At 49.7% G+C, this 15706-nt stretch overlaps 1 protein-coding gene across 3 annotated transcripts in view; it reads left to right on the top strand.

Annotated features, from left to right (window-relative positions):
- Positions 1-15483, top strand: part of TULP4 (TUB like protein 4) — a 185093-nt gene extending 169610 nt beyond the window's left edge. For all 3 annotated transcript variants that reach the window (XM_066372934.1, XM_066372932.1, XM_066372933.1), the window contains 3 exons: positions 4039-4182; positions 6244-8759; positions 10773-15483. In XM_066372934.1, the coding sequence (XP_066229031.1) occupies positions 4039-4182; positions 6244-8759; positions 10773-10889 (2777 nt within the window). In that variant the 3' untranslated portion in view covers positions 10890-15483. The remainder of the gene's footprint in view (positions 1-4038; positions 4183-6243; positions 8760-10772) is intronic.
- Positions 15484-15706: the final 223 nt, after the last annotated feature.

Here is a 15706-nt window from a genome sequence, read left to right as displayed (position 1 = left end):
TCCTGAGTTAAAAGAAACTCCCCAAGACAACATTTGACTCGAAGAAGCAGCTGGCTGGCTGTGAGCACAGCTTAGTGGCAAATCTTATAGATGTTATTTCTAAGTACCAAGTAAATATCCTGTCCGTGCGAGCACGAGACAGGGAGGAAATGGAAGTAAGGGAGCGCAAACCCGGGCTAGAACCCGAGTTCGGCATTCCTGTCTGTGCTTGAGTGGGGGGAGTGGTCCGGGCTCACTTACCGCGCCACACGGGGCTGAAAGGTACGACACGCAAGAGGCCCTTTTCGTGCGCCATTGTCCTGACGGGCACGGGTGTCCCTGCGTGGGCCCAGGAGCTGGTTTGCCCCCCACCCTGCTAGGCCACCTAACCTTTTAGCATGCACACGTTTCTGGAAAGCCAGCTTAGCTGGGCTGGGTGCACCTGTGACTGGTGGCCCCCATCTTGAGTGTGTTGTGTGTAACCTATAAAATTATTTCTGGAAAATTCTGGGCTGTGTGGCTGGTTGGTTCAGTGTATAGAGCGTCGGCTTGGCATATGGACGTCCCAGGTTTGAGTCCCAGTCAAGACACAGGAGAAGCGTCCATCTGCTTCCCTGCCCCTCCCTCTCCTACTTCTCTCCCTCTTTCCCTCCTGCAGCCAGTGGCTCGATTCATCTGAGCATCAGCCCAGGTGCTGAGGATAACTTGATTGGTCTGAGGGCGTCAGGCTTGGGTGATAAAAGTAGCTCGGTTGATTCAAGCAAAGGCCTCAGATGGAGGTTGCTGGGTGGATCCCAGGTGGGGCACATGCAGGAGTCTATCTCACTATCTCCCCTCATCAAAAAAGAAAAAAAAATTATGAATCTGGGGTGAGGGGAGAGAGAGAGAGAAACATTGATTTGTTCACCCACTTATTTATGCATTCATTGCTTGAGTCCTTTATGTGCTCTGACCCGGAATCGAACCTGTAACCTTGACGTATCAGGACAATGCTGTTAACAACTGAGCTACCCAGCCTGAGCAATCATTAACCTTTTTAAAAAGTGTTTTGGGCCTGACCAGGCAGTGGCGCAGTGGATAGAGCACTGGACTGGGACACGGAGGGCACAGGTTTGAATCCCCAAAGTCGCTAGCTTGAGCGCGGGCTCATCTGGTTTGAGCAAAACTTAACCAGCTTTAGCCCAAGGTTGCTGGCTTGAGCAAGGGGTCACTCCGTCTGCTGTAGCCCCCGGTCAAGGCACATATGAGAAAGCAATCAATGAACAACTAAGGTGCCACATGAAGAATTGATGCTTCTCATCTCTCTCTCCCTTCCTTTCTGTCTGTCCTTATCTATCCCTCTCTCTGACTCTCTCTCTGTCTCAGTCAAAAAAAAAAAATTTGCGGCCCTGGCCTGTTGGCTCAGTGGTAGAGCGTCAGCCTGGTGTGTGGATGTCTCGGATTCGATTCCCAGCCAGGACACACAAGAGAAGTGCCCATCTGCTTCTCCACATCTCCCCCTCATCTCTCTCCCCTCCTCCCCACCTCCCCTCCTGCAACCAAGGCTCAATTAGAGCACATTGGCCCCAAGTGCTGGGGATGGCTCCGTGGTCTCCACCTCAGGTGCTAAAAAAAATGGCTCTGGTTACAACAGAACTAGGGCCCCAGAGAGGCAGAGCATCACTCCCTGGTGGACTTGCTGGGTGGATCCAGGTTGAGGCACATGCAGGGGTCTGTCTCTGCCTCCCTCTCCCTCTCCCTCTCCCCCTCCCCCTCCCCCTCCCCCTTCCCCTCCCCCTCCCCCTCCCCTCTCCCCTCCCCCCTCCCCCACACACACACATACACATACACATACACAAAAGGGCATTTTGGCATATTAATGTGAAGCTAAAACAACTTTCCACTTTATTCTACTAAAGAAAGGAAATTTAGTTCTGAATCCTGGGCGGTCTATTACATATGGCACCCTATTAAATCATCTTTGACACTCTAGTGCAGGGGTCTCAAACTCAACTCAGCATGTGGGCCGCAGAGCAAGATCACAGCCGTTCGGCGGGCCGCACTAGGTCTACAAAAGGCAACTGTTACGCAACACTTTTCTCACTGCAGTTGAAAACAAAAAAAAAATCAGTACAACAAGCACAATCGTACATGCAGTTGACTCAGTGTCACAAAACGACCAGAAACTGTAGTTCACATCACAACTGCTGTTAACTAAGCTAATATCTAGCTAGGATGCTAGAGAAATGAAAAATACAAGTAGGCCCCTAGGCTTACTTAATTTTATCCAAAATATTTTGAACTTCGTGGATTAGTCTGCGGGCCACACAGAATTGTTCGGCGGGCCGCGAGTTTGAGACCCCTGCTCTAGTGGATTTAAAAAGTGAGTGCTGTTCACATACTGGGTAATTTGTTTCCTGCAATTAGAATAATTGGCCCATGTAGTTTTATTTATTTTTAATTTATTGCATTGCTTTTCTTTTTTTTTTTAAGCAAGAGGAGAGGAGATAGTAAGCAGACTCTCACATGTGCCCCGACTGGTATCCACCTGGCCATCCCCATCTGGGGTCAGTGCTCATGCTCAAATCAACCAAGCTATTTTTAGCACCTGAGGCTGATACAACGAGATATCCTCAGTGCCCGGGGCCAGCGCTCGAACCAGTCAAGCCACAGGCTGTGGGAAGGGAAGAGGAAGAAAAGGGGGAGAGGGGAGTAGGGAAAAGCAGGTGGGCGCTTCTGCTGTGTGCCGTGACTGGGAATGGAACCCAGGACATCCAGACGCCAGGCTGATACTCTGTCCACTGAGCAAACCAGCCAGGGCCTGCATTTCCTAATTTTGAAAAATGGAATAAACTCAAAAGATTTAAGAGTACAGTAAAATCTCATTCTTAACCCCAGCCATCTTTTTCCCCCCTATAGACATGTTATTTTTTAAATTCCTCTTGAGATATTTATTTTAGTTCTTTTTGTTAATCTAAACACAGAATAGCACTTTAACACATTAGTTCTTAAGCTACATGGAACCATCCAGAATTTTAAAGTAAAAATTCATACTCCCTCCTATGGGCAAGAGAGATGAACACATGAGTGAGACCCGCGGTGGCCACTGGGTTGGGAAGTCATCTCGGCGCACGCCCGTCCGTGCACCAGCCTCACGGAGGGCTCTCAGAAAAGCAGGCCTGCCACACCGTGGGGTGCCACCGGGCCGCCTAGCCCGCGGGCTGTCAGAGGTGACAGCTGTGGGGATTGGATTTGGCTTATCTTGACAAAACAAAAATAATGAATAATAGTAATAAAATACTTCTACCTAGCTCACAGGTAAGAGTATCAAACATAAAAGAAAGTTGACAGGCAATTTCATCCTGATTCTAACCTTCTATGAAATTTAAATTCAAATTCATTATTGTTTAACTTATTTTGTCTCCTTTAAATATTTTAGTTGCAACCTAGGCTTTCTCTTAAATATACCTGTTCATCAAATTAAATCTTAGTGTTTAAAGAAACCTTGTAGAAGTGCCCAAGAAAACCTCTATACTGATCATGACATTGGAATTGAAAGTCATGAAGACAAGAGCCCCGTCCTGAATAAGGGTGGCATTTATTTCCGCCTAAGCCATGTCACCCTAGTCTCGTCATTGCTCTCAGACCACTCTGTCGCTGCTCAAGATTGCCCTGAGCTTGGCAGGCTTGTTATCACAGCTATTCCCACTAAATGATCCTTCTGATTACAAATGAGGTTTTTAAAATTGTATCTATCATACCCCAGCTCATTCCAAAAAAGAACTTAAGTCTAAGGTAGGTTTAAATATTCTAAATGTGTGGTTCTGCAGACAAACCATTGGCAAAGTGGCTAGTCTAGACCAAGAATTTGGTGTCCCTGAACCCCGACTGGGGCTAGGGTGACTGGTCGTGCCCAGTGAGGGAGGGAAAGCTGCTCTCAGACTGTGCCCTGCCTTTGCAGACCTGTCTTCTGAGGGCAGAGAAGCTGCCGCCCCCCTCCCCCGTTCTCTTGCCGTGAGCCCATTGGCATTTGGCTGTTGTCCTGTTGTGGCTACTGACCGTCTTTCCTCCTCCCACCAGTAATCTATAAAACCAGCCTCCTGCATCTCCAGCCGCGGCAGATGACCATCTATCTCCCAGAGGTTCGAAAGATTTCCATGGAGTATGTGAACTTACCTGTCTTCAACCCGAATGTATTTAGTGAAGATGAAGATGACTTACCAGGTGTGTCCGCACACGTCACGTAGTTTTTCATGAGCCCACACTTAGGGGCTTGTGACAGGGACCGAGCGGCTGTTGCTCCATAACCTCCATGGTAGCTTCCTGGGTGAAATCTGAAACCAGCCCCTTACTCGGGGCAGAGAAAGACCAAAGAAAGAGGCAGGCCGCTCCAGGTGGGAGGTGGCAGGTTTAATGAGCAGAGGAACTTGATGAGGCTTATCGTGGGCAGTGGGCAGACCAGTAGATTTCCACACCCACTGCCAGATTCCTACAAGTTCGTGTGGAGGCCCTGACTGGGGTCGGTCACGTTCACCATCCACTTAGTCTCAGCGCCACACGGCTGTCTCAAGGCCGTGTCCTCGCAGCATCTCTGGGAGCCAGGAGGCTAGCAGGACACACATTCCAGGGACAGGGACAGGGAGAGGGAGCCCCAACTGTCCGGGTCCAGCTCTCAGGTCGGCTGGTGGTGGTCTTGTCTTCTTGATAACCTCCAGCAGGATTAGAGCCTGTCCGTTTGTGCCCGCTGCCTTAGTTTGGGAAAGGTGTAACTTCTCAGTAAGGTTACTGGGCGTGAGGCATGACACAGGTGAAAGGTCACGTGCTGTCAGTCATTGGGGAAGAGGGAAGCTGCCAGAGCAAGGACAATAAGGTGGTCATGACACCTCCTGGTCACGGAGGACTTGTGCTGTCCTGTTCTATCCTAACAGCAATCCTTAGTCACCTGCCCAGATGCAGAGCAAGTGAAGGACTAATCAGGGCTCAGTGAGATCAGGGCTGAACCCCGGGCTAGTTGGCCCTAGGCTAGTCCTTACCCTTTTAATCCCTGCTAAAGCAGGGCATGACTCAGATGATCCCGTGGTGCCCACGGAGCCCGGTGTCTCAGACTGCACAGCTACAGGCGGGACACCTGTGCATTAAATCTCTCTCTCAACGTGGAGTGCAGGTCTCAGTGTGTAGAAGCCTTTTCTGACGTAAAGGTAAAGTCTGGTACATATTTTTAAAATCCCAGCTTACAATCATTCAAATATCTATAGTGTTTTCTCGTAGGGGATCCTCTCTTGATGAATAGGATAGAATAATTTCTAATTAGTCTGCCTTTTATGCATTTGTAACTATTCTCAAAGAAGTACTCCTTCAGCATTAGAAATAATGTAGAGACTTCTCTACTTACACCCAAGCAAGGTTCTCAAAGTCTGGTCCCAGGCCAGAGGGGCCCCACGTTCTCTTGTCTTGGCTCTCACACAGAGGAGCCCTTGTCCCAACATGGGACAGGGAGGGACGTGCATCCCCACTTAAGCTGTCACCTTGGAGGAGTGGTTGACCTCTCAGCCCAGGTTTTTACCTGTGACATTATCTTCTGCCCTGTGCTTTCTGACAGGACCCATCAAAGGTGGTGCCCATGTTCTAGGGTACCGAGTCCTAATGGGCCAGGTTGGCAACCACAGAAACCTGCAGGGCAGTGAAGCCCCACACACGGGAGCTTCATAGCCCTCCCTGCCGTTTCAGAATCTTGGATTTAGAAGTCTCTTACTCCCCCCCGCCCCGTGATGCTCAGTTGTTCCTGTTGCTGCTGCTGCTTCTGTCCATGGTTCCAGGGAGTGGGAAAACATTTTGTCTCAGGACTTAATTCTGGTGACATGACAAAGAAACTCTCTTTTAGCAGGGAAGATGCCTGTCCACAGTATCTGGAAGGAGGGGTCTTGAATAGGGGCAATAGCAAACTCAAGACAGAACCCACATTCATGCAGCAGTTACATCTCACTAGAGGACCCCAGGGAAGGGGGCATCTCTTAACAGGAAGGGTGAGCTCAGCTTTTGATGAACCTGCTGGCTTCACTCTGGTTCCGGGGGATGGTCAGCCAGCCTCTCCTGTCACCCTGTCGAATCCTAGTTCTGCTTAGTACTACATAGTTGCCATGGCCCATCTTGCCTCAAGCAAAGACATCTCCATGTATAGCAATTGCATTTTTTATACAAAAGGACTGGATAAGTTGAGAAGTTTTGCTTATTCAGATCCAGTTTCGTGGCAGTATTTTGTAAGCAGCTTTTCTTACTTTCTTCCAGTGACTGGAGCATCTGGAGTACCTGAGAACAACCCACCTTGTACGGCAAACATCCCTATCGCACCCATCCACAGCTCAGCCCAAGCCATGTCCCCGACGCAGAGCATCGGGCTGGTGCAGTCCCTACTGGCCAATCAGAACGTGCAGCTGGATATCCTGACCAATCAGACCACGGCCGTGGGGGCAACTGAGCATGCAAGTGACAATGCTACCCAGTACCCAGTCTCCAACCGCTACTCCAACCCTGGACAGGTGATCTTCGGAGGCGTAGACATGGGCCGTCTCATCCCAAACCCCCCGCAGCTGCCCCTGCCTCCACCGCCGCCTGTGCAGGGGGCGGTCCAGCTGTCGGCGGCGGAGCACGGAGACCGGGAGCTCGAGCACCTGCAGAAGCCGGCCAAGGCCCTGCGGCCCGTGCCGCCGCCGCCGCCGCTGGCTGCTGAGGGGGACGCGCTGGTGTTTGGGGCCCCCCAGGAGGTCCAGGTGGCGAAGTTGAACCCTCCACCCCCTTACCCAGGAACCATCCCCGCCGCCCCCACCACTGCGGCGCCGCCTCCCCCGCAGCCCCCAGTGGACGTGTGCTTGAAGAAGGGCGACTTCTCGCTGTACCCCACGGCGGTGCATTACCAGCCGCCCCTGGGCTACGAAAGGATCACCACCTTCGACAGCAGCGGCAACGTGGAGGAGGTGTGCCGGCCGCGGACGCGGGTGCTCTGCTCGCAGAACACCTACACCCTCCCCGGCCCGGGCAGCTCGGCCACTCTGAGGCTGACTGCCACCGAGAAGAAGGTGCCCCAACCCTGCACCAGCGCGACCCTGAACCGCCTGACGGTGCCGCGCTACTCTGTCCCCACGGGAGATCCGCCCCCCTACCCAGACCTGGCCGGCCCACTGGCTCCTGGCCGAATAACAGCGCAGCGGCTGGACGGCGGCCTCATCCACGCCACGCTGCGGAGGAATAACCGCGAGGCGGTGCTCCGAGCCGCGGCGCCCCCTGAGCCCCCGCGCGCTCCGCCGCAGCACCCGCCCCTGCAGCACCTGTCCCTGCAGCACCCGGCCAAGCTCAAGGGTGCAGCACAGTTCGCCACGCGGCCCCCCGCCACCCTCTACACCTGCAGCCAGTGCAGCGGCGGGGCCGGGCGGCCGGAGGCCAGTTTGGGGGGCGCACAGGGAGCCAGCACCTCCCCGCTGGCTTCACAGTCCTCCTACAGCCTCCTCAGCCCAGCCGACAGCGCCCGCGAGCGCACCGACTACGTTAACTCGGCCTTCACCGAGGACGAGATCCTGGGCCCGCACTGTCCGTCGGAGAAGCCCCTCAGGCACCCTGCGTTGGCTGAGGCCGCTGTGGCTGTCAAGCGGCCGCCGCCATACCAGTGGGACCCTGTGCTGGGGGAGGACATTTGGGTGCCTCAGGAAAGGACAGCACAGACTGGAGTGCCCAACCCCCTGAAACTGCCCCCACTGGTCGTAGGTCAGAGCCAGCACCTGGACGTGTCCCGCGTGCCCTTTGTCTCCCCCAAGTCTCCCGCCAGCCCTACTGCCACTTTCCAGACAGGCTATGGGATGGGAGCGCCATATTCAGGAAGCTATAACAACCCCCCTTTGCCAGGAGTGCAGGCTCCATGCTCCTCGAAAGACACCCTGTCCCCAACACAGTTTGCACAGCAGGAGCCGACTGTGGTCCTGCAGCCGGCCTACCCTCCCAGCCTGTCCTACTGCCCCCTGCCCCCCATGTATCCTGGAAGCAGCACGTGCTCGAGTTTACAGCTGCCCTCCATCGCCTTGCACCCCTGGAGTTCCTACAGTGCGTGCCCACCCATGCAGAACCCCCAGGGCACTCTTCCCCCCAAGGCACACTTAGTGGTGGAGAAGCCCCTCGTGTCCCCACTGCCCACTGACCTCCAGAGCCACCTGGGGACAGAGGTGATGGAGACCGCAGACAACTTCCAGGAGGTGCTCTCTCTGACAGAAAGCCCCGTCCCCCAGCGGACAGAAAAGTTTGGAAAGAAGAACCGGAAGCGCCTGGACAGCAGAGCAGAGGAAGGGAATGTTCAGGCCATCACGGAGGGCAAAGTGAAGAAGGAGGCACGGACTCTGAGTGATTTTAACTCCCTGATCTCCAGTCCCCGCCTGGGGAGAGAGAAGAAGAAAGTGAAGAGTCAGAAAGACCAGCTGAAGTCAAAGAAGTTAAATAAAACCAACGAGTTCCAGGACAGCTCGGAGAGTGAGCCGGAGCTATTCATCAGCGGGGACGAGCTGATGAACCAGAGCCAGGGCGGCAAGAAGAGCTGGAAGAGCAAGCGGAGCCTGCGGACGGCCAGCGAGCTGGACGAGTTCAAGTGCCGGAAGGCCAGCGAGCGCGAGGATGGGCGGCTGGGCAGCCAGGGCTTCGTGTACATTATGGCCAACAAGCAGCCTCTCTGGAACGAGGCCACCCAGGTGTACCAGCTGGACTTTGGGGGGCGCGTGACCCAGGAGTCGGCCAAGAACTTCCAGATTGAGCTGGAGGGGCGGCAGGTAAGGGTGCCCCAGGCCCTGGCTGGAATTGCAGCGTCCTGGTTTCAGCAGGTGTTTCCGGGTTTTTAAAACCAGGTGAAGGGTCTCAGTGCTTTGACCTTTGACGAGCATTTTCCAAAGGCCACATGGGAAATATGGGAAACAAATACAGTAATCCTCTTGGATGGGGTCAGTAGAGACTGCCACAGGCATGAACTCTGCCCCTTTCCCCTCCTTTTCTTTTTTCTTTTTTTTTTTCTTTAATTTTTCCTAAGTTAGAAGTGGGGAGACAGACAGACTCTTGCATACACCCAACCGGGGTCCACCCGGCCACCAGGGGGCGATGCTCTGCCCATCTGAGCCATTGCTCCATTGTGGCCGGAGCCATTCTAGCCCCTGAGGCAGAGGCCATGGAGCCATCTTCAGCGCCCAGGCCATTTTTGCTCCAGTGGAGCCTTCGCTGTGGGAGGCGAAGAGAGAGATAGAGAGGAAGGAGAGGGGGACGGGTGGAGAAGCAGATGGGCACTTCTCCTGTGTGCCCTGGCCGGGAATCAAACCCAGAACTTCCACACGCCGGGCCAGTGCTCTACTGCTGAGCCAGCCGGCTTGGGCCTCCCCTCCTTTTCTTAGTTGAATCAGTAGGCACTGGTTACCTTATTATGCCAGTAAGTAAATATTTTTTACAGCTGAGCTGTGTAGTAAGATTTAATTACATTCCTATTTTTTTCATACAGGTTTTCCCCGCTAGCCATGATAATTACCCAGTCGTGTTTGTTAGCTTATTTCTATGTATTAAGTCATTCCCTAGTTCTGTGGCAGGATGTACGTCTCCTCTCTGTAGAGGTAAGCTTAGTGGGTAGTTTGTCAGTTCTTCCTGCTCCAACCCCAAAAGCTCACTCTAGCCCTGCTGCATAGTAGTTGTTCTAGGACTACCCTTCTCCACCATCCTGGGAATTCCCTTTACCTTTCGTATTAAATCTCATTTTCATTAATTCACCCACCAAATATTTATTGAGCATCTGCTCTATGCCTGGCAATCCTCTGAGCAAGGAATAGGCAAACTAGGGCCCACGGACTGATCCTGGACTTACTTCCTCTTTTTATAAATAAAGTTCTATTGGGACACAGCCATACCCAGCCACTTAAATAGTCTCTATAGCAGCTTTCACTGTACAACAGCTGCGGCAGATGTTTGTGGTAAAAACCATCTGATCTACAAAGCCTAAAATATTATCAGCCCAAGACAGAGAGGGTTTGGCAACCCTTGCTGTAAGTACAGAAACTGTAGCGGTGACAACACCAGAAAGGCCTTGTCCTCATGGAGTTGACGAGTGAAGGAAAGAGCATAAACAAATAAATATATGTGCCATAATGTCACAGTTATGTAACGGCCACTGTCAGTACTGCAATGACAAAGGAGAGCAGCTGGGGAGGTGAGCCGTGTGGGAAGGAGGTGTGCCCATATCTGTCCCTCTCTGAGCAGTTACATTTAACAGTTACAACTGATACTTCTCTTATGCCTTTTCAGCCCATGGTTTCTTCTTTGTACTCTCTCCTGTTTCCTTGGGGAAGAAACCCCTTCATTTGGCGGGCTTCCCATGCCCTGAATTGTGCTCGTTGTCTCCCCACTGCGTCAGAGTGTTCCTCCAACCCCTTGTTTCTGACAGACTCATTGTTAGAGGTGGAAGCCTACCAGAGTCACTTTATTTTTTTAAAGATTTTATTTATTGATCTTTAGAAAGAGGAGCGAGAGAGAGAAAGGGGGGAAGGAGCAGAAAGCATCAACTTGTAGTTTTTTCTTTTGTGTGCCTTGACTGGGCAAGCCCAGGGCTTTGAACCAGTGACATCAGCGTTCCAGGTCGTCACTTTATCCACTGTGCCACCACAGGCCAGGCAACCAGTCTCTTTTGCTGGCAAAAAGATCCCATAGGGTCTACGGGACCGTGTTGCCAGTCTCCACCATGAGCACACAGACCTGGCGCCCTGCCCCGCCTTGTTTCCCTGTAATGTCTGTCTCAATGCCCCCCTCCCCAGGTGATGCAGTTCGGCAGGATCGATGGCAACGCATACATCCTGGACTTCCAGTACCCCTTCTCTGCCGTGCAAGCCTTTGCCGTCGCCCTGGCCAACGTGACCCAGCGCCTCAAGTGAAGAGACTGGCTCGGGGCACAGGAAGAGACAGAGGGGCATTTCAGAGAGGTCTGGTTGCCGCCGCAGCTGCATGAGGAGCCCGCGTGGGGCCTGGAGCCGGGGACAGGTGGACAAGCGCAAACTGGAGACGTCTGTCAGGCCCAGGGAGGGCACTGACCCCTAGCGTTGTCATTTGTTTGGGTTTTTATTACTCTTTATTATCTTTATTTTTTCTTTTCTTTTTTTTCCTCTTTTTCATCAAACAAAACAGTATACAGGACAGTGGTATTTGGAAGCCAAGGTGTGAGGCACCTGCTGTTGTTCTTTTGGGAACATAATTGCTTGTGGTAAGGTTCCACTGGGTTTGCTCCGTCACTGCGGACAGGGGCCCTTCCTTCGGAAGGAAGACAGACCGCCTTGCAGCCTGCGATTCTGTTAGACATGTGAGTGTGCGTTCTTTTTGTTCTCCACATCACTCGTGTAAAAACAAAACTTTTTTTAAAAACCACAACCAAAAATCCTGAAGGTACAGGTTCTCTTGGGGGGACATTTAATTCACACGTATAATGCTACTCCCCCAAAGGAGACTTGATTAATGAAGGGTGTTTTGGCAAATGTACTGTTTGACTCAGTAGGCTTTTCACGGACGTGCTGTCACCGGGAGTGGACAGGGCATGCTCCCGAGGGCGTGGGGGAGGGGCGGCAGGCCAGGGAGAGCGCATGTGCGTGTGCATGCGCGTGCGCAGTCTGCGTCGTATGACTGCAGCAGTACAAGGGCTATGCTCCTCTCTGGAGGATGTTTACATTGAAGACTCCACTAGTTTTATAATGTGTCAGAAGTTCGTGGGGCCGGCATAGCTGACTTGAGGAGAAGGTAGGAGATGTGGGGATGTCCCAGCGTGTGGCGGGCAGTGGTTTTCTCAGCTGGAGCCACGGAGAGTCACCGGGTGCCCACTTGCTGACAAGCAACCCTTATTCCCTCTCCCCTTTTATTGTTGAATCGAGAAATGTGACCGTAGACGTTATCTTTCCCATCAGACACCCTGTTCATTTTTTCTAAAAATGCTGACCATACTAATTTGGAAGCACTCCTTCCCTCTCTCAGCTACATTAAAATTCAATTGACTACAGATGTTTTTCAACAAATGAGAAATGTAAGCAAAACTTTGTAAGCATTTGCCAGGGTTCAGAGGGAGAGGTATGTTCGCACTTGGACAGATGGTGGACTTCTCCAGGAAGAGCTGCTCGCTGCACAGGGGCCGTGGGATGTGGGTTCAAGTCTCAGTCTGTGAGGAGGGTGGCTGCCGACTGATTGCTCACTGCAAAAACAATCCCTGAGATTATCCAGTCCCACCACACGCCACCCTCCGGGACACACTGCTCAGTATGCAACCCTGGTCACTGTTCTCAGTTGTTCATATCGGAGATGTCGCCTAGGGCAGGAGCACAAGAACTATCGAAATAGGGATTCTGTTTGAAAACAAAAGTAGAAAATTAAAAAAAAATTTTTTTAATTCTGTTTTTGTTTAAAGCTTAGAAAAGAAACTGTCCCATTGTTTTCTCAGAGCAAGATGCCATCCATTACCCCCTACGTCCCCCCAGAGACAAGATGCCAGGCGTTACCCCCGTGCCCCCCCCAGACAAGATGCCATATGTGAGCCCCCCCCCAGCCCACAGAGAACACAGGGGCTTCTCAGATATGGGCAGGACGCGTCCCAGCTCCCACCAGTTTCGCGTCTTATATTTCAAAGTAGTGAACTTAGCCTTTGGCAGATAAATTCTTCTAAAAAGAATTTATTAATCTATTCAGATTTATACAATTCTTTTATGTAGTTTTTGTAGTTTGATATGTTTTCATGGTTATTATTAGTTGTGCAATATGGTTATAGCCTATTTCTAAAATAATTTAAATGCAGTTCTGTTTTATTGTCCAAGAGATAATTATTGATCTTGCTTTAATAGTGTTAAGAAGTATTTTATTACTATGTACTGATGAGTTATGCCCATATTATAATTTATTTAGAAAAATAACATGTTTGTAATGACTGACTCCGTAGCGGTATATTTTGTTGCAAGAAATATAGAGGATATGATAAGGTTTGTTTGCTGGACAGTTTGTATCTTTTTCTAATTGGGAAAAAATTTATTAATCCTTTAAAAGTAAATTTTTTGTGGTATTGGTTATATACAAAGGAGATTTCTTTGAGATAGCATATGCTAAAGTATTTTCCCTTTTTTTGAAAATTTTATTTTTAATTAAAATAAAAGGTGATAAGAAATGAGAGGAGATTTATTAGAATGAAAGTCCCAAAGGAAGGAATTATTGGATAATAAATTTCAGTTTTTAAAGTTCTGATTGGATTTTGAGATATAAAGACCATCAAGGGTGGTACTTTTTAGAACCTCTCTTAAAGAATAAGAGCAACTACAGTGGGAAATCTTTGAAATTAATGCCACAAATACATGTGTGAAGAGAAGGTATTTGTAGCAAATAATTGCCTAACTTACTAAATTCTTATCCCACTCCCCAACAAGCATTTTCCCCATGTGGAGGCGAGGCCCCACCTTGGGTGGTTTGCACACTGAGTGAGCGAGCCTCTGCACGCCCGGTGCTACACCCTGCACACCTGCCACAGGAGCAGGTGGCTCAGATGCCCGGACTGCTTAAACAGTGTCTGCAGCCCGCGGGGGTCTTTTAAGTTAATGGTGGTGCTTTTACTTATTTTAAAAATTGTTTTCATTTAAGTCAGTCTCAGTTTGTTAAATGCTACTAAAGTCAATATTATAAGCATTGAACTCTACATACTTTGTTACTAATAACAATTTATGACTATTAAGAAACCTCATTGAATCCCTACATTTAAAAATATTAGCCCAGTAAACATTAAAAATCCATGCCTTTTTGAGGGAAGCGATATATTAACAAACATAAAAACCAATTTTAAACTTGTTTTAACTTGAACCTCGTCAAACCAAAGGCGCAGATTCCTACACGGTACAGCGACTGGCTATATTCTGAAAAACTTGGTTCAGAGGAAGCAGAAAATGTCAAAGCTCCGATGGCAGGACATGTCAGGATTGTGTGCATTAGTATTTTCATCCATGGCCATTGCTCCCTTGTCGAGTGTCCCCACGAGGACATGCAAAAACGTGGACGTTCATCCTGTAATTGGAGCATAAAGTCAGGGGACCAGGGTGAGCCTACTCCACCCCAGAGTTGGAGGGTGACCTTGGGCTTCCATTTGTCCATCTGTAAAATGATCTGGACAATTTTCTAAACTCCTGAGGGCTCAAAATGTGAACTGTTTCATCACCCCACTTTACACACTCCCAAGATTATGTTTCAAAACATTGCCTTTTTGTAGAGACTGTTTCTTTTCCTGTGTTAATAAATGTAAGTCAGGGAATTTCAGGTAATGTCTTTAGAAGATTACCTCTAGAAAAATGCATCTGGAGTCGTGTTTGTTTTCATAAGAGGACACAACAGCACCGATTCCAGGTGAGACAAAGGAGCCTCCCGCCAGTACACTGTGCTCAGTGGCCGCCCCTGAGAACAGCCCTGAAACGAGTCGCCACTTGTCTGCCCCAAAGACTGTATAGAGAGAATTGAAAGAAGACAAAGGTGTGGGCCTAGGTTGTCTTGAATTCTTGAGTGTGCTCTGCACTGTTACCCTCTCTTCAAATGCAGATTCTGGAAAAGGAACTCATTGTGTCCCGTGTGGGGCCGTCTTTGGCCAAGTCAGTGGTTGTGAACAGAGATAGTTGAGACAAATGTGTCAAAAATGTTTGAGTTCCTGGGATTTTGTAATGGCACACACTCAAAACTCTTGACCATTTGTGCACAGGTATTTTCTTACCTCCAGCTGATGAAACTCTGAAGGGTTGTGGCTTTTTTTTTTCCCCTTTGGCTTTGTGCAATTTTCTTGTACCTTTATTTGTACCTATATTTTCTGTTTACAGGTTTTTTTAAGGGGAGGGTTAGGGTTTTAAGATCTTGTTTATTGTAGATTAAAAAAATTTTTTTCATGTTATACAAAAGCATGGGTTATGCGTTTGACTGAAAAAGGCACTGTATTATTTACCAAAGGGGTATTGTTTTCGCATTTGTTTATAAATGCATATTTTGGTACTGTAAATTTGGAGATAATTTCTGACTTTATTACTACTGCCATTTTCTTTCTCCTTGAGTTTTTTAACCGTAAGTGCACAATGCAGGTGCACAGGTCCGAGACCAGACCAGACCAGACCGGCCCGCGCGTTCTGGCCCGGCGTGGGGAGGGGCATGCTGCCCCCTGTGCCTCAGCACCTCTCGGGTTGGTTGGTTGGTTTTCAGTCAGCATCCTGCTTTGTTTTCCTTTCCAAGCAAGGTATGTGGAGACTCCCAGCTGCATTGTAATGAGCTCGCCCGATTTGCCTCTCTTCTTACATACTTTGTGTGTCAGTTTGTGAGGGAGGTGTTCTAGAAGGCATTCATGGTTTGCATTCAAAATGGTGCGGTTTGTCCAAGTTGTTTTCTGTCTTTATTATTGAGATGGGGGTTAATCTCATTTTTTTTCTTGATGATTTGAAATTGTAAGAGTTGTCCAGCTATTGCTTAATAAAATTTTGCAGATCAAAAAAAAAAAATCAATTGCTTGTGTGCAGAAATCGCTGCTCTTCATTAGCATGACACACCCTCCCATTGCTTCTGTGATCCCAGGGTTCCGCCAGTGGTTCCCACACTGAGATTCTTACCATTATTGCTCTTGCTCAGAGGTCAGGGGTTGCCTCTCTTCCTGATGAGTTGGTTTGAGTTTGCGTTTGTTTTTTTTCTTGTTTTTCTTTTCGAAGAGGACCCA

The sequence above is a fragment of the Saccopteryx leptura genome, chromosome 3 (genome assembly GCF_036850995.1).
Source record: "Saccopteryx leptura isolate mSacLep1 chromosome 3, mSacLep1_pri_phased_curated, whole genome shotgun sequence".
NCBI classification, from domain to species: Eukaryota; Metazoa; Chordata; class Mammalia; order Chiroptera; family Emballonuridae; genus Saccopteryx; species Saccopteryx leptura.
This window is presented reverse-complemented; position numbering and strand designations above follow the sequence as displayed.